At 38.7% G+C, this 19,059-nt stretch overlaps 1 protein-coding gene across 2 annotated transcripts in view; it reads right to left on the bottom strand.

Annotated features, from left to right (window-relative positions):
- Nucleotides 1-18,770, bottom strand: part of LOC146001303 (cytochrome P450 3A13-like) — a 35,024-nt gene extending 16,254 nt beyond the window's left edge. Inside the window, exons 1-3 of one of the 2 annotated variants that reach the window (XM_083138610.1) lie at nt 18,724-18,770; nt 10,505-10,733; nt 3,381-3,698 (exon numbers count right to left, since the gene is read on the bottom strand). In XM_083138610.1, the coding sequence (XP_082994736.1) occupies nt 3,381-3,698; nt 10,505-10,704 (518 nt within the window). In that variant the 5' untranslated portion in view covers nt 10,705-10,733; nt 18,724-18,770. Of the gene's footprint in view, nt 1-3,380; nt 3,699-10,504; nt 10,734-14,981; nt 15,087-18,723 lie in introns of those variants that run through there. The other variant, XM_083138609.1, reaches the window with a different exon arrangement.
- Nucleotides 18,771-19,059: the final 289 nt, after the last annotated feature.

The following is a 19,059-nucleotide window of genomic DNA, read 5'->3' as shown; positions in this document are numbered from 1 at the left end:
GATGTTTTTGCTTCTATTATCGTGTACACCTTGTACGTATAATTAAATGCAGCAATATGGAGGCAGCATAACTGACGAATAAAGCATTTGAGTGTGTTAATAGAGAACGAAGCGGGATAGTTCAATTACATAAGATATAAATGCTTCCCGTAGTTGCTTGGAACTTTCATTTGTTTGAAAATACTTCATTCTTTGAGAGAATAATATCGTTTAATAACGGCGATAAGCGGTCCTCCGTGGCAGAGTGAATATCACATCGCGCTACGACGCCAGGGGTACCGGGTTTGAATCCCGGCCTGGGCATGGATGTGTGTTAGTTTTGATTGATTTGTTGATTTAGTTTATTTTACTTCGTTTTTGTTACACTTTTTGCTAATTTGCGAAGATGGGGATGAGTTATGAAATTGACGAATGGACATACACAAACAAACAAGCCTGAGCGGGATTTGAACCCGGGACACTTGGCGTCGCAGCGCGATGTGCTAACCACTCGGCCACAGGGTCCGGCTAATGTGTGTTAGTGTTCATTCTTCAATTTCATCATATCATCACTCATCCCAATCTTCGCAAATTAGCAAAACGTGTAACAAAAACGAAGTAAAATAAAGCAAATAAATCAATCAATAACGGCGATAAGATTCCTCTACACTAAATTTCTAGGTGAAAGTATATAGGGGCATAAACGTCCAGAAGTAAGAAGGGGGCGGGGGCAAGGATGGTCACACCTCTCACCTGGAAAATGAATGGTTGTGTCCTAATTGCGAACAGTCCTAACTGCGAACAGTTCTAATTGCGAACAGCCCTAATTGCGAACAACGACTAAATCGTCCTAATTGCGAACATATAAAAGTGAGAAATCATTTCATGTCCTAATTGCGAACAAATGAAACTGAAAATCCTGTTTTCTAAAACAGATAAGGCAGTGACGCAGAGAGACAGCTGGTTGGACTTACAACAATTGCCAACGTGATTGACTTATTATGGTCTTCTGCTTTGTAAATCCCTCCAAGATTATTTCATCCTTTCAGTCTGTTGACGTAATCTGACTTTCGTTCCTGTCTTAATGACTCGAAAACCGCTTGGTACATTAAATAATGTAGTGGAGGGATGGAACAGCAAAATCAACAGTGAGCTAGGTAGTCCACAACCGATAGTGGAAGACCTTATATAAAGCTTAAAGGCTGTAGCAGAAAAGTCTAATGGCATGATTCTTAGGATGGAAGATGTAAAACGGAAGAAAAAAATGTGTTTTTGTTTTCTTGGCGAGGAGCACTAACAAGTATAAGGAGATTGGTGGCATTCCTAAATATTTAAGAACAGCGTCATATGTTTTGAAATTTGAATTTGAAACTTAGGTAAAGTTAATAATTGTATTATTAAATGACGAAACTCTTTTCAGTTAAGACGTGTGCAGTACGTATAAACAATAGGACACACTTCTATTAATAAATTATATTTTGGTGACTACTTTAATCATGTCGAATTTTTTATGATCCAACAAATCACTGACCAGCCTCAAGTCTGGTACTGAGTCCCTTTAAAAGAAAATAGTTAAATAGACTCGGGATGTGTGAGAGAACGTTGTAGGTCCCAAGGGAGAGAAATGTGTTCGCAAATAGGACATAGTCCTTCGGGTATATTTCTGTTCAGGCAGAAAGTGTTCGCAATTAGGACTGTTCGCAACTAGGACTGTTCGCAATTATAGGACGACGCCAAATGAATGTCAACCTAAAAGTACATATGTCAATTAATTGTGTCTATATGAAAAAAATCTACGGACGTCCATGATTAGGGGGCGGGGGGGGGGGGGCAATTGCCCTCTGTTAAGCACGCCGGCATCTTCTGAGTGGAATTCGAATCACTGTGCAATATATCCCCACCAAGAAACGATTCCAGGATCCTTTGATTATAAGTTGTTTTTTTCAATAGAAGTAGTTTTACGTTATTTTTATTAACAGTGATGTTTACATAAAGGGATAGGCTTTCCTAAGGCGAAACCTCTTTTCAATCCACTGTTACTATGCCACGGACAATTTAACACTGGTACACTTGGTCAGAAACAGGCTATGCCCAGGGGGGACCATAGTTATGGGTGTCAAGCGCCATATTGTTGGCCACCATATTGAATTCAACTAATAAAAGGTAAGTGTAAAGGGGGTGATGTGATATGTCAAATCAAGCTAGAATTTCACGAGAAATGCAGTGGTGAAGGTTTTTCTCAAGATGTTCACACTTAGACACGTATCTAGAAATATATTTCGGAGTGGGTCCCAACCGAGTGTCTCAATAATAATGTTTAAATTAATATAATTATAATTATATTAATTAAAATAATATTATTATGTAAATTAATTAATATCGCTTTATTATTACATGAATAGGTATAAACACTGTTTAAGAATAGAGATATAACCTCACGTATTCATTATCGAGCTTACGTGTAGTTAATATTACCAAAATGTGTAGAAAAACAAAAGCCTACTATGAAAAGTTATGCCAAGTAGATAGAGAATTGAATATTTATAAAAAGAAAAAAATGATGTTACAGATACAGTTGACGAAAAGTAACGTTCCAGATAAATATTTATACATATTATTACAAGTATGCACATGGGCGTCCGGAAGGGGGGGGGGGGGGCGTGGCACCCCCTGGAAAATGAAAGTCAACCAAAAATTATATATTTGTCACATATAATTTCATTTCAGCCACAATAATATGTGTTAATTATTGCATGAATATGATAAATACAAATTTAAGCCATGTTTTTTTGAGGGAACAACAATATTATTGTGGAAAATGTACCTTGTTTGCCCCCCCGGAAAGAAATACCTTCCTTGCCCCTCCCTGGAACAAATCCTGTGGACGTCCATGAGTATGCATAAATCTACTTTTCCACTGTCATTCAAAGCCGTATGATTTCAATCTAATCCTTGCCTTCCAATAAGGTTGTAGGAAATGAATAACCTTCGATTAAACACGTATATTTTCATTATTTAATTTTCGTTATTTTATCATTTTTAATTTTTGTACTTAGTAAATCTTTCAGGAGGAGTTCCGGACCCCTTGGATTGCTTGGTTGGTTGATTTGGTGTTTTAAGACCACTCTATGCAAAATGAGGCTAATCGAGACTGGACCCACAGTTTAAAGAGGAATCCGAACCACTATGTGCCCCCCCGGTATCGAACCCTGGACCCCTTGATTACAAGGCACCAACGCTACCACTGCGCCATCGGGGAGGCACCCGGAAACCCTGGACTCCCCCCTACGTCCTTGCTGACAGGGATGAAAACATTTTTCTTTTGGCGGGGATAATATTTATTTGTAAGGAGGCTTGGCATTCACCCCCATTAATTCGCACATTGTTGCCTTCCAACTTACTGTTTGACGTCCTGCACTGGTCTCCCCTGTACATCCTGCAGCAGATCTGCTGTCAGAGTCTCCGTGCACTCTTTCATGGCATCGAACATCTTCCTCAGCTTCCCAGACGTGAAGGTTGGCGTCAGAGCGGACCTCACCACCTTCCACTTGTCCCCGATGATGAAGTCGAGGATCTCCCCCGAAGGGTGGCTGGTCCTCATGTCCCGCCGGCTGTGGAAGCTGTCGAAATGCTTCACGGTCACCTCTCGGATGAACTCAGGGTCCACGATGAATATCTGGGGGTAACGGCCCTCGTACATGCCCCATACCTTACCGTATCTGAAAGAGCAGGCAACCACATTTTTAGTGCATCATGTGGAACAGGAACTGATAAAAGTACAATTTAATGCTTTCTCTTGTGTATTTTGACGCACCAAAAGTACCTATATAGTAGTTTAAGAAGTCTTATGTGTTGCTGAAGTCTACATATTTGTGTCTATTTACACATTTTGTCATGGGCGTAACTTGGGACCTAATTTTGAGGGGGCACAATTAAACTGGGCGTAATTTAGAGAGAGGAGAATTAAACTGGGCCTAATTTTGAGGGGGAAGAATTAAACTGGACCTAATTTTGAGGGGAAGAATTAAACTGGGCGTAATTTTGAAAGGGGAGAATTAAACTTGGTATAATTTTGAGAGGGGAGAATTAAACTGGGCCTAATTTTGAGGTGCAGAATTAAACTGGGCGTAATTTTGAAAGGGGAGAATTAAACTGGGCCTACTTTTGAGGTGCAGAATTAAACTGGGCGTAATTTTGAAAGGGGAGAATTAAACTGGGCGTAATTCTCAGAGAGGAGAATTAAACTGGGCCTAATTTTGAGAGGGCAGAATTAAACTGGACCTAATTTTGAGGGGAAGAATTAAACTGGGCGTAATTTTGAAAGGGGAGAATTAAACTCGGTATAATTTTGAGAGGGGAGAATTAAACTGGGCCTAATTTTGAGGTGCAGAATTAAACTGGGCGTAATTTTGAAAGGGGAGAATTAAACTCGGTATAATTTTGAGAGGGGAGAATTAAACTGGGCCTACTTTTGAGGTGCAGAATTAAACTGGGCGTAATTTTGAAAGGGGAAAATTAAACTTGGTATAATTTTGAGAGGGGAGAATTAAACTGGGCCTACTTTTGAGGTGCAGAATTAAACTGGGCGTAATTTTGAAAGGGGAGAATTAAACTTGGTATAATTTTGAGAGGGGAGAATTAAACTGGGCCTACTTTTGAGGTGCAGAATTAAACTGGGCGTAATTTTGAAAGGGGAGAATTAAACTTGGTATAATTTTGAGAGGGGAGAATTAAACGGGCCTAATTTTGAGGTGCAGAATTAAACTGGGCGTAATTTTGAAAGGGGAGAATTAAACTGGGCCTACTTTTGAGGTGCAGAATTAAACTGGGCGTAATTTTGAAAGGGGAGAATTAAACTTGGTATAATTTTGAGAGGGGAGAATTAAACTGGGCCTAATTTTGAGGTGCAGAATTAAACTGGGCGTAATTTTGAAAGGGGAGAATTAAACTTGGTATAATTTTGAGAGGGGAGAATTAAACGGGCCTAATTTTGAGGTGCAGAATTAAACTGGGCGTAATTTTGAAAGGGGAGAATTAAACTTGGTATAATTTTGAGAGGGGAGAATTAAACGAGCCTAATTTTGAGGTGCAGAATTAAACTGGGCGTAATTTTGAAAGGGGAGAATTAAACTTGGTATAATTTTGAGAGGGGAGAATTAAACGGGCCTAATTTTGAGGTGCAGAATTAAACTGGGCGTAATTTTGAAAGGGGAGAATTAAACTTGGTATAATTTTGAGAGGGGAGAATTAAACTGGGCCTACTTTTGAGGTACAGAATTAAACTGGGCCTAATTTTGAAAGGGGAGAATTAAACTTGGTATAATTTTGAGAGGGGAGAATTAAACGGGCCTAATTTTGAGGTGCAGAATTAAACTGGGCGTAATTTTGAAAGGGGAGAATTAAACTTTTTATAATTTTGAGAGGGGAGAATTAAACTGGGCCTACTTTTGAGGTGCAGAATTAAACTGGGCCTAATTTTGAAAGGGGAGAATTAAACTTGGTATAATTTTGAGAGGGGAGAATTAAACTGGGCCTACTTTTGAGGTACAGAATTAAACTGGGCCTAATTTTGAAAGGGGAGAATTAAACTTGGTATAATTTTGAAAGGGGAGAATTAAACTGGGTCTACTTTTGAGGTGCAGAATTAAACTGGGCCTAATTTTGAAAGGGGAGAATTAAACTTGGTATAATTTTGAGAGGGGAGAATTAAACTGGGTCTACTTTTGAGGTGCAGAATTAAACTGGGCCTAATTTTGAAAGGGGAGAATTAAACTTTTTATAATTTTGAGAGGGGAGAATTAAACTGGGCCTACTTTTGAGGTGCAGAATTAAACTGGGCCTAATTTTGAAAGGGGAGAATTAAACTTGGTATAATTTTGAAAGGGGAGAATTAAACTGGGCCTACTTTTGAGGTGCAGAATTAAACTGGGCCTAATTTTGAAAGGGGAGAATTAAACTTGGTATAATTTTGAGAGGGGAGAATTAAACTGGGCCTACTTTTGAGGTGCAGAATTAAACTGGGCCTAATTTTGAAAGGGGAGAATTAAACTTTTTATAATTTTGAGAGGGGAGAATTAAACTGGGCCTACTTTTGAGGTGCAGAATTAAACTGGGCGTAATTTTGAAAGGGGAGAATTAAACTTTTTATAATTTTGAGAGGGGAGAATTAAACTGGGCCTACTTTTGAGGTGCAGAATTAAACTGGGCCTAATTTTGAAAGGGGAGAATTAAACTTTTTATAATTTTGAGAGGGGAGAATTAAACTGGGCCTACTTTTGAGGTGCAGAATTAAACTGGGCGTAATTTTGAAAGGGGAGAATTAAACTTGGTATAATTTTGAGAGGGGAGAATTAAACTGGGCCTACTTTTGAGGTACAGAATTAAACTGGGCCTAATTTTGAAAGGGGAGAATTAAACTTGGTATAATTTTGAAAGGGGAGAATTAAACTGGGCCTAATTTTGAGGTGCAGAATTAAACTGGGCGTAATTTTGAAAGGGGAGAATTAAACGGGCCTACTTTTGAGGTGCAGAATTAAACTGGGCCTAATTTTGAAAGTGGAGAATTAAACTTGGTATAATTTTGAGAGGGGAGAATTAAACGGGCCTAATTTTGAGGTGCAGAATTAAACTGGGCGTAATTTTGAAAGGGGAGAATTAAACTTGGTATAATTTTGAGAGGGGAGAATTAAACTGGGCCTACTTTTGAGGTACAGAATTAAACTGGGCCTAATTGTGAAAGGGGAGAATTAAACTTGGTATAATTTTGAAAGGGGAGAATTAAACTGGGCCTACTTTTGAGGTGCAGAATTAAACTGGGCCTAATTTTGAAAGGGGAGAATTAAACTTGGTATAATTTTGAGAGGGGAGAATTAAACGGGCCTAATTTTGAGGTGCAGAATTAAACTGGGCGTAATTTTGAAAGGGGAGAATTAAACTTGGTATAATTTTGAGAGGGGAGAATTAAACGGGCCTAATTTTGAGGTGCAGAATTAAACTGGGCGTAATTTTGAAAGGGGAGAATTAAACTTGGTATAAATTTGAGAGGGGAGAATTAAACTGGGCCTACTTTTGAGGTACAGAATTAAACTGGGCCTAATTTTGAAAGGGGAGAATTAAACTTGGTATAATTTTGAGAGGGGAGAATTAAACTGGGCCTACTTTTGAGGTACAGAATTAAACTGGGCCTAATTTTGAAAGGGGAGAATTAAACTTGGTATAATTTTGAGAGGGGAGAATTAAACGGGCCTAATTTTGAGGTGCAGAATTAAACTGGGCGTAATTTTGAAAGGGGAGAATTAAACTTTTTATAATTTTGAGAGGGGAGAATTAAACTGGGCCTACTTTTGAGGTACAGAATTAAACTGGGCCTAATTTTGAAAGGGGAGAATTAAACTTGGTATAATTTTGAGAGGGGAGAATTAAACGGGCCTAATTTTGAGGTGCAGAATTAAACTGGGCGTAATTTTGAAAGGGGAGAATTAAACTTGGTATAATTTTGAGAGGGGAGAATTAAACGGGCCTAATTTTGAGGTGCAGAATTAAACTGGGCCTAATTTTGAAAGGGGAGAATTAAACTGGGCCTACTTTTGAGGTGCAGAATTAAACTGGGCGTAATTTTGAAAGGGGAGAATTAAACTGGGCCTAATTTTGAAAGGGGAGAATTAAACTAGGCCTACTTTTGAGGTGCAGAATTAAACTGGGCCTAATTTTGAAAGGGGAGAATTAAAGTTGGTATAATTTTGAGAGGGGAGAATTGAACTGGGTCTAATTTTGAGGTGCAGAATTAAACTGGGCGTAATTTTGAAAGGGGAGAATTAAACTGGGTATAATTTTGAGAGGGGAGAATTAAACTGGGCGTAATTTTGAGGGGCAGAATTAAACTGGGCGTAATTTTGAAAGGGGAGAATTAAACTGGGCATAATTTTGAGGGGCAGAATTAAACTGGGCGTAATTTTGAAAGGGGAGAATTAAACTGGGCCTAATTTTGAGGGGCAGAATTAAACTGGGCGTAATTTTGAGAGGGGAGAATTAAACTGGGCATAATTTTGAGGGGCAGAATTAAACTGGGCGTAATTTTAAAAGGGGAGAATTAAATTGGGTATAATTTTGAGGGGGCAGAATCAAACCTGGGGTTAAATTTGAAGGAAGAGATTTCATGTTTTCGATGCCATAAAAACAGCGTCCAGGATTATTTGCTAAATAACTGTGACATTTGCGAAATTACAAATATTACTCTGTATTACTTTGCTCCTCAGGTATCATTGCTTGTAAATTTTAGTAAACCCGAAAATGTTAAACTGGCCCCCCTTGCCCCCGCCATGTTACGCCTATGCATTTTGTGTTCTTTGTGTTACGTGGTCGACTTTCGACCTGGGTTCGAGTTCGTATCTGGGCGTTGGTGTTGGTTGCGAGTTTTTCTTCATCAATTTAATCTAGTCTACACATCGTCGTCATTAACCAAAATGTGCGGAAATGGGATGTAAAACAACGAAACTGTAAATACAAGCAATTCCATAACTACTGTCGAATTAAAAATTATCCATACTCAAGATTGAACTCCAACTAAAAATTAACAAATATATCTACGTAAAAACGAGTTACATAAAAATTTAGCTTATTAAATTCTGTGTTAATCTATGCTAACTAATGCTTTTCGAGTATGCCTTCTATTTTTTTATCATTGTGAGAACAAAGAAGTGCCTGTTTTTGAGTTTTGCAAACGATCGCTCTCTTTGAAATTCTATAAATAAAAAACTGATTGTCCGATCGTGATGAAATTTTACTACGGTGCAGACAGAAAGGTTTTAAACACAATTCTTAATCTTCAGATTTTTTAATGAATTGTTGTTTTAAGTCCACTTTATGCACAGTAAGGCTAATCGGGACTGGACCTACAGTTTAAAGTGGTATCCGAACCACTTGTGCCTTCACCGGGTATCGAACATTCAGATTTTTTAAATCTGTCAAAAAAGCTTTCTTATGAATTTTGCGAAACATCTTTTTCTTGGCGTTGAGTAGTCCTACAAATACAATCTTAGTATTGTTTTGAAGCTCTTTGCATTTGTTTCTAAAATCCATTATCATTGTCAATTCACATTGCGAAACCGATTTTATACGTACTTTTATTCAACGGAGTAAAGGTGTGCGTGGAACGTTGCAACACCGCACACAGCGATGTCCTTTGAACCGTGGAATCGGCGGGTTGTCACTGCGAGTCAGTATACTGAAGGTCGCCACATTCAACCAGGTCCGTAGCCAGGCAGGGGCCAGGGGAAGAGAAGGTTCAGCCATCAACATTAGGTAAAACTATTTTGTATCCCCCTTGACATTAGGTAAACCTATTTTGTACAATTTGTTTGCAGTGAAGAGTGAAAATATAGACAGCTCACAACTTTAAGGATAAATCCACAGAACATGAACAGCAGCTATTACTATTACATTCGCTTATTTTTTTATGAGTTGTAGTCTAAGTAGCTGTAAGTATTTACAAGATTATCTAGATTTTGTTCTTTCACAGGGGACCTTCTTTATCTGTACCTTCATTGTCCCTGTTGCGACCCCCCGTTTAGACAGAAATCTGACTTCGATGTCATCATGCAAATTCCCTTCTCATCTGCATCAAAGGTCAACAGCTCCCAAGTTTTGGGAACGAAGGGGAGTTTCATTGCTTCGGCCGGGGGTGGAATGTACTGTGATTGAATATTGTGCATTTTTTGTGTGATGTAATTATCTGTATCATCTAAAGTAAGTACGCAGTGTGTAAGGGATGATTTCAGTATCAGTCAATTAACACTTCAAGGGATATTTTAAAAGATGTAGAAGAATGTAATATTTGTATGATATTTATAAATGTTATATAACTTAATGAACCCCCCCCCCCTCACACACACACATAATTTACATTCATTTAATAATGTTCATTTTTTAAAAAAAATTCGTGAGACCCCCTTGGAGATCAGTTCTATGTTCTATCCAAGGGCCTGCATTCAACGTACATCTTTACTGACGATGAACTAAATCAACAACAATAACGAAGGTATGAGCGGTTTATAAGTAAGCATTTGCACTTGTGTTAATTTAGCGTCGTTTCCCTTCCAATTCCGGTTAATTGCGACGATGGGAATGACTGATCATATGAAGAAACTGCACAAAAAACACCCATGCCTATGCCTGGATTTGAACATGGGATCTTCGGAAAGTGGACCACTTGCCTTGGCCACCGAGCCGGCTTAAGTGAGAATTTAATCAATAAGAAGAATTGAGATAACTAATTATCTAACTCTCTAGCTTTCTTAAACCCTAAGGTTTATGGCTTAAGCAATACAAGCCTTCCATCTGTCCCTATTCTGGGCAAGATCAATCCAATCTTTTCCATCTTTACCGTTAGGTTCATCTCAACGTTATGCCTCCATTTTCATCTTGACCTTCCTACAGGTATCTTACCATCAGGTTTTCAAACAAGAATCCTGTAAACGAACAATTGAGATAAATTTGAAGTTATTATTAAATCTGAAATATTAGAAACCTTTTAAAATTCTCTATGTCCACCAGCTGGAGAACCTGTTTGTGAAGATCCGGGGAGCTTCCGAGGCAGAAGAACGGTGCCACCACGGGGATTCCCAGGGACTCAAGGTAGCCATAGTGCCATGTTATGTACTTGTAGATGGCGAACAGGAACACGACTCCAGCCGTCAACAGCAGCAACACACCGCTCAGCACGTCCATCGGTCTTCAGAGCCCGCCACACTGATCACCTAAGGTAAGCAATGCATGAGAGATCAATGGAAATTCAGTGTTGGAGACGATTATGTTATCATTTGACCTTTGTCATTACGTGAATTCGACGAAGCTCAGCTACAGTAGGTCATGCACATTAGATTCCAACATTGGGAAACAAGAATTACGTAAGGACAGTCTTTCTTTGCATTTCTTTGCATGCTACTGAAGAAAAACGGCGGGGTACAAGAGAGTATGAATTTCTCCACATGTGGCAGGTCGAAGCGTTTTTCAAAGTTGATTATTAAGCTAGATACGGCCTGTAAAAAAGTATGACGAATAAGAATTTTCGGAATTCCATGTATTCATTATTGGGAATCAACTTCAACATCAAGTTACGGCTAATCAAATGGGAGTTTTTACTTTTCTGCTTGGCAATCACTTCTTCAAACTGCCCTCTTCTCGTTGATATAATTTTCTATTCCATCGGAAGTTTGATATTCCCAAGATAACAAGTCAAAAAATACTTCCATATGCCCAATGCATTTCTTCTTGCCTCCTGGCAGTGTTGCCAAACCTGGTGCGCATAAAAGAGCTAAATTTAACCTTAAATGGAGTTAAAACTGACTTTCAAGGAGCTAGATTTAGGAAGTTCTTCCTAGGGTAATGTTAGCTGTCAAAGGGGGGCTGCTATTACCGTTAACTCTAAATTGATGACAATTTATTCTTAGTTTTCACCATCTAGATCCGGCGGCATCACCCATCTCATGGTCATACGAAATTGAAAATAAAGGATTCCCTGATAACAATATTATGCCAACTTCACGTCAACACGGCGCTATAAAAAAAAAGTAGCTGGGGATATAAGAGGGGATGGGGCGATGCAGCCAATATAACAATATCACGTCACGTGCAAAATGTATAATCATGACAAAAGTTGGTCTATGTGGGCCGGAACGAGTGCACGAAAGACCCAGATCTAGCTTCAACAGAGCTAAGTTGACAACACTGACTCTGAGGGAAAAGCCGGCAGAAGACTGTCTCGCATGCCCTTAACCTCTGCACGTGGCATGTCAAGTCGCTGTAAAAATGTTAAGAAAAAGATATTGGTTCATGCTTTTCTGGAATTACAAGAAAAGCCCGAACGGTACTCTTGACCCTTTGTACCCCCTAGATAAAGATAAATATCTTGCATGGTTTATGAAGATTGTGTTGTTCATGAACGTCTTCAGTTGATTGTAGCTCTCGGAAATGTGTCATTGTGAAGTAAAGTACGTCTGTTACCTTAGCATGTTACTTTACTGTGAAGCAGAACAACCCGAAGGCTTCGCGCAAGTGAATATAGCACCCAAAACGACTTTCCACAACAGCAGCATTAGTTTTACGTAGTTAGGTTAGGATTGTTAGGTTTGGTACTGATAGTTTTTTAGTCGTCTTCTTTCGCTACTTTAGTGTACATACAAACAGTTTTTACTAACACAAAGCGACGAAAGTACTCCGAAATTGCAGGTTTTAACTTACGTGGGCCATTCTTTGGGACCTATCTCCATTATTTGTGCTTTCCTAACTCTGGAACCACTTTTACATTACGTAAAACATTGAAATCTATCGAGTAAAAAAATCGACGTAATTCTCGAGGGGGTACAGTGGGTAAACGGCCCCGACCGAACTTGACGGGGTATAATGTTTGACCACCATGTTTTAATGTGCTCGGATAATTACTCTTAAAAGTAACTCAGTTACAGTTACTGCTACCCACTGTGCGAATTAAGCTTTTTTCTTTTGGCGGGGGGGGGGGGGGGGAGATGTCCTATTGGTGATTTAATTTGGGGGGAAATCTTTGGGTATGTAAATTTGTATATGTTACCAGTCAGTAATGTAAACTATTGCCTTGCGTTTCTAAGTACCTTAGAACATTCTTTCGAACCTAGATTGTTAAATCTTATTATAACATTTACACGTAATTTAGAAATAGTTAGTACATTTACATTCTAGGCAAACCCAAACAAAACCCATACAATAAAAGAGCTATCAAACTAGTAACAAAATCTCCCCGATGACGTAGTGGTAACATCGTCGCCTTGTAATCAAGGGTTCCCAGGTTTGATTCCCGGTGGAGGCACATGGCAGAGTGGTTCGAATCCCACTTTAAATTACGTGTCCAGTTCGGATTAGCCTTCCCGTGCATAAAGTGGACTTGAAACAAGAATTCGATCGAACTACTAACACTGGAAACTTGACCAAATCTTCTATTGCCAAGTTCAAACTTAACGTCCATCTAACCTACGTACAAGTTTCTTGTTGAACGCTTTAATACATGTAAAATATCAGCACCATGCCATGAATAGTAAAGTGAGTTTGTGCAGTTGCAGAATGGTGGCCTTTGATCCACAAGGATGCATCCTTTTCCGCGAGAAAATCTTTGATGGCTGAACCATTAATGGACCGAATAATTTTTCAATTGTGTTTCTTACATAGTTATGATATGGTATGCAATTCCATTTTCTTTGATGGGGTAAAAACATCACTGGCAGGAATGAAAATAATTTTCTTTTGCTGGGGATAAAGGTTTTTTTTGGCGGGGGGGAATCTCCGGCATCCTGTTACCTGAAAAGTAGCTGTAAGTTGCAGAACTTACTTTCTGCTGGATATTATCTTGAAACAACTTAAACACAATGTATGATAATTAATTGTAATAAAAATATATGAAGACGTACATGAGTTTTGTTTATGTCTCTGGTGCACAAGCAGGGGTGTCCACAGGGGGGATTTTTTACCTTCAAATAATATAAAATTCAACATTTATATATTTTTCTAAAATATATGTAAAAATTGTACGCCTTAAATGCACCATACATTAATCCATTATATGAAGAAAATAAAGTGTTTAAGGGTATTATCGAAAGGGTGGGTGGGAGAAATATCCAACTCTTACATATTTGGCCTTAATTGACACGTAGGTTGTTTTGGGGGATTCTGAATTAAATGTTGGGGGGAACAGTATGCAATTCTAGGTCTTTGATTATGTGAGTTATTTTAATTAGAGGGGGATTGAGCATTAAATTGGAGGGGATATCCAATTCCTGTGTATTACTATTGTCTTAGACTTTTACGGAAATTGTTGTGTGGAGACTGAGAATTATTTTTTCGGAGGAGGCAATATCTAATCTTCAATATCAACAGTAAGTCTAAAATTGGCATGGAAATTTTGGTGGTAGGATGAGTATGAAATTTAAGGTGTGAGATTTGAAGCTCTTGATGAAATGTTAAGTCTTAGATTGTCAGGAGATTTCTGTAGTGGAGAGAGAGTTCAAACATTAAATTTTGAAGATTGTATTTAGCAATATGGTAAAATGCTAATAATGTGTGCGAATGTGTGGGTAGAAGCCGTCTTTGATTGCATTTTATATACACCGAGTGCTTTACTCCTTGCGCGGTCCGAGGTTTGTTCTTTGTTTACAAAACAGAACATTTCCGAGAGGTGGCGTTGCAAACAAACAGAACATTTCGGGGAGGTGGTACGGCTTGTACCCACACATTGGCACACATTATTAGCATTTTACCAACTAGGACGACGTTTACAAGCAATGAAGTCAGTGGCGGCTTGTTCACACATTTTGATTATTTTTGGAAACGGCTCGTTTGCAGACCCATGTTTACTGAGACTTATTTGTGATATTACATCAAACATGCAAGTTTCCACCACCTTATCTTATAAAAGCTGGACAGAGCCATACACAGAAATACACAACGCTCTACACACATCAATTAGGTACGTGGCAAAGTTTATCTGGCTGTCAATAGTAGAATTACAGACTAAGTATCTCACAGCTTGCTAGGATAGGAATTTACAAAGTATGTAATAATATGCGTCAGTAAACTTACACCACAGAGAGCCACCGTTAGGAAACGTGAAAATATGCACATCTGGCAAATATAGCTCTTAAAATTCTACATGAAAATAAACATAATTATTAGTATTGCGTAATTATTAGCCGCCTCTCATCAACAGACATAGGATTTTCCGTTAACATTCATTGTACGTACACTTTTTGTATTTTAAATATTGTGAGAGCGAGAACAGAAACAAAAGACCATTTGGCGCCTCCGAAAATATTTAGCCCCTCGAAATAACTAAATTGATACACCACTGATATGCTCAAAATATGTTCAAAAAATGATTTTTAAAAAATTCTCATGTTTTTCCGTACGTTTTGCAATAAACGTTGGAATTATCATAATTTTGTGCTAGCTTCGAATTAAAAAAAGAACAGAATCTTTATTACCTGCTACGGTTAAGTTCCAACACTCTTTTTCTGAATACAGAATTCCTTGGAACGAGTTCAGTGTTCCATATTTTTACACGTAAGTGTATCGTGTCCTCTGTTTTAGTGTCATCGGTGGAATGGAGATTGTACATCCTGCTCAAAGCTCAATTGAGGAAACGCATACTTTCCAAAGGAAACAACGTGGAACGGCCTTGGAACATTTCAAACAATCATGAAATTGCAAGCCCTTATTACTCAAATAAGAGACTTGAATGCCGAGTCCTTAAGAGGAATTCCGTTGGAAGGTGTACGAATAAAACCAGAGAATCATCTCTCCTTGACATTACAATTTACCATCCACTTATCGTTCCAAATAGAGGCACAAGAGAGTCCCTTCTATTCTCTTCACTCATCATTTCTTCTTATGTACAAAGCATTTTTAAAGTTTTGAAACTCTTACTTAAACATCAATAGAATTGGAACTTATTCTTCAAGTATTATATCCACTTTACTTACCCTGGCACAGTACACCCAAATTTTTGAGAAAGAGTGTAGTGCCCCACTGTGCGAATTAAGCTTTTTGCTTTGGGAGGGGGGGATGCACACTCAGTGGCGTATTTGTGACCTCATTTCGTGAGTAAGGTCTTTTCGGTATGCAAATTTATGTTACCAGTGGGCAGTGAGTAAATTTACTATTGTCTTACGGTTCTAAGTACCTTAGAATATTCTAATCTAACATTGAACATTGATTGTAACCTAGGTAATTAGGTCTTTTGATAACATTTGTACTTAATTTAATAACACTTATTATATTTACATTCTGAGAAAACTGAAACTCATACACAAAAAGAGCCATCGCACTAATAACACTGAAAACTTGAAATAAGGTCAAACTTAGCCGGCCTCCGTAGCAGAGTGGTTAGTACATCGTACAACGCCACCAGAGGTCCCGGGTTCGAATCCCGGCCTGGTTATGGATGTTTCTGAGTGTCCATCAATTTCATCATATCATCACTCATCCCTATCTTCGCAAATTAGCCAAAAGTGGCACAAAAAGCGAAGTAAAATAAAGCAAATCAATCAATCATTAGTGTCCATCTAACCTACACTCTGTCCCAAATATCTCTGGAGCAGACGTACGAAATCAAGTCTCTGCGCAAGTAGTGGCGCGAGACGGCTCTACCAATGAGCACGTGAGAGGGGACAGGAGTGCGTGGAGGGGTGGAGCGACTGCAGTTACCAGTCTTCGCTTAGCTCTGCCCACTCGCCCCTCCCACCCCCTCTCTGCCGCTTTGCGCTGCCTTGCAACAGAGATTGCCGGACAGAGTATGCCTACAAGATTATTGTGGTCAATTGCAGAATGGAGTCCTTCTTTAACCCACAACGCTGCATACTTTTCGGCAGCTGAATCTGTGATGGGTGGACCATTAACAGACTTGAATATTTTTCAATTGAGTTTGTTACATAAGGTACCTTAACTCAATATGGTCTATTTGCTGTTTCCAACGATGAATTCAACAGATAACGTTAGTATGACATTTGGACTGTCCGAATGACATGATTCAACCTGTTGGCTGTACCTATAGTGCAGTAAATTGAGGACAAAGAAGCGAAATAGCTGAACCTCGTGATTGTGTTCTACGTGATCTAATATTGCATGTGGAAGTTTTTACTTACTGTATCTTCCAAGTGATTGGTGTTTATATCTCTAGTACATGTCATGAATGCTCATAATTTGTATTTTACAACAATGTGCTTAGTTTAGACTTTAATCTATAGTATTGTTTATAACGAAGGAAATACGAACACCCAATATGGCCTGCATAGGAATATATCGTGAAGAACATGCTCAAATGTGACATTTTTGTTACTCTTATGTTCTCGTAGAGTGTGTGGGATTCACTAAGGATGATAATGGAGCTTTCATTTGCCAAGACTGTGATGTGTAATGCATGTTCTCTGGTAACAAATTGTGACACGTCACTCGCTTGTTTATTTGTTTGTGAACAAAGTTATTTCTCTGTACAAATCTCATGTCACTTTGTAAATAAAATGTAAGTGTATGAATATACTTATCTACCTATAAAAACAACATTGTGGTACTTTATTTACAATTTCCTGTTCCATATTTTGATGTAAAAGAACAAATTACATGACTGGGCCTTATTGGGTAAGTATGTACCCAATATGGCCTAAACGTAACTTCTTTATACAGTCTTCCTTGCACCCATGTTATTATTTAGAATTGGCTCTAATTTTCAGATAACAAACAGAAATGGTCTCTTTTGATTGATTGACTGATTTGCTATATTTTACATTGCTTTTGTACCACTTTTGTCTAATTTACGAAAATGGTGATGAGGGATGATATGATGAAACATTGATGAATGGACACTCACAAACATCCATGCCCAGACCGATATTCGAACCAGGGACTCCTGGTGTCGTACCGTGATGTGCTAACCACTCTGCAACAGGCCGACTGTTCTCTTTTGAATCTTCCTATTTTGTTGTTTTACCTGCCCGACTTTGTACACTATTAGAAACAATCGCAAACCTTAGGTAACCCATATTGGATTCACGTACATACCGTAAGATTAATGATTCTGGCAGGGGCGATTCCTCCATGTGGGAAGTGAGGAACTTCCTAAAGTTCATTTGTACTATTTCGAGTTCTCTACCTTTTAGGAGTTTAATGCATGTTATAAAATTATGAGCGCAATGTACGTAAGATTGCCTAGGTTGTCTACTGTCAAGAGTTGACTGCTCTCGCTCGCTCCAGCAGCAGCCGAAAGAGGATGGTTACAGACTTGCTGCCGCTCGCTGAGGAACCTCGGCGATCATCCTACAGACAGATGGGTGAGGGGTGGAAGAGGAAGTGAAGGGAGGGGGTAGAAGGTTGCGAAGATCGGCGAGGGCTGAGGAACCAGCACGTTTTTCCTCAATCAGTGATGCCAACCCCAGCAAAATGGTACTAAACCAAGCACATTTTGATCTTTGTTGACACTTAGCACCCTGCTCTTGGCATAATGGTAAAATCTAGCATAATATGCAAACTCCAGTCCCTGGGAAATGGAATTCGAATTAAAGGAATATGTTCGCAGGAAATAGAAATAAAATTATGTCCAAATCTTATTTCTACTTCACCAGCGGACATTTTTCAAACGAAAGGGAGTATGCCGATTCAGCAGCAAGCTTGTTTACAACCATGCCACTATCCATCCTCTATATTTTCTTCATCCTGCCAGATTTAGTTCGTCAGGAGATTTTATGGTAGGAAATCGGTAGAAAATTGGGGGTAAACAATTTTCTCAAAACCTTTTAAGTTCTATGTTGAACCCATGTCGTTTGTTGCACAATTTTGGGGGGAAATTTACACTATTATATAACTGTTAAGAATAAGTAAGGTAAGTTCAAAACTCCAGAAAAGTAGATGCAGAATTACAATTATCCGAAAAATTAATTAATAATAAATCCTAACACAATTTAGAAACATTTAGCATAATCTCGAAGTTTAAGCAGCACTTTTTGTTAGTGTTAATCCAGACGACGACACGGAGGGAAAAATAAATCGAAATTCTGAAATATCGTCAATGTTATTTTCGTCGGTCTTTATAGGTTCACATTTAAATATTTCATAGTTCAAAGTGAGGAACAAGGGGCTCTACCTTGTGCATAGACCCGTAGCTAACATTCTAAATGCGAAGGATAGTACAAGCGATACGTGTGACTGACATTGAACGCGTTTTTCAAACCTTACTCGGTTTACCAAACTTCTTCCTATACTCCGAGAACGCCACGAGTCGTCACTGGATTCTGGTGTGCACAACTGCAATCTATAACGATATTCTTTCTATCTTTATGAAAAGGTTGTGATTGCTGCTGAAACTGTTACAAGCATTCCCATTGGCTGGTAGCTTTATGGGGTAGTAAACAATCTGTGGTGGTTAGGTTAGACCAATGATATACGTTTAAATAGCTAGCTAGATATCTGACTCGCAGCGGACGAGTGAAGCCACGCAAGAGGTCCCCGTGTACGGCAAGAACTCGTTGGCTGTATGCGCGGCAGTCGTAAATATGGTTATTGCTTGCAGCG

The sequence above is a fragment of the Lepisma saccharinum genome, chromosome 17, assembly GCF_977018435.1.
Source record: "Lepisma saccharinum chromosome 17, izLepSacc3.1, whole genome shotgun sequence".
NCBI classification, from domain to species: Eukaryota; Metazoa; Arthropoda; class Insecta; order Zygentoma; family Lepismatidae; genus Lepisma; species Lepisma saccharinum.
Note: the sequence above shows the minus strand (reverse complement) of the source record. Positions and strands in the feature narration are given on the sequence as shown.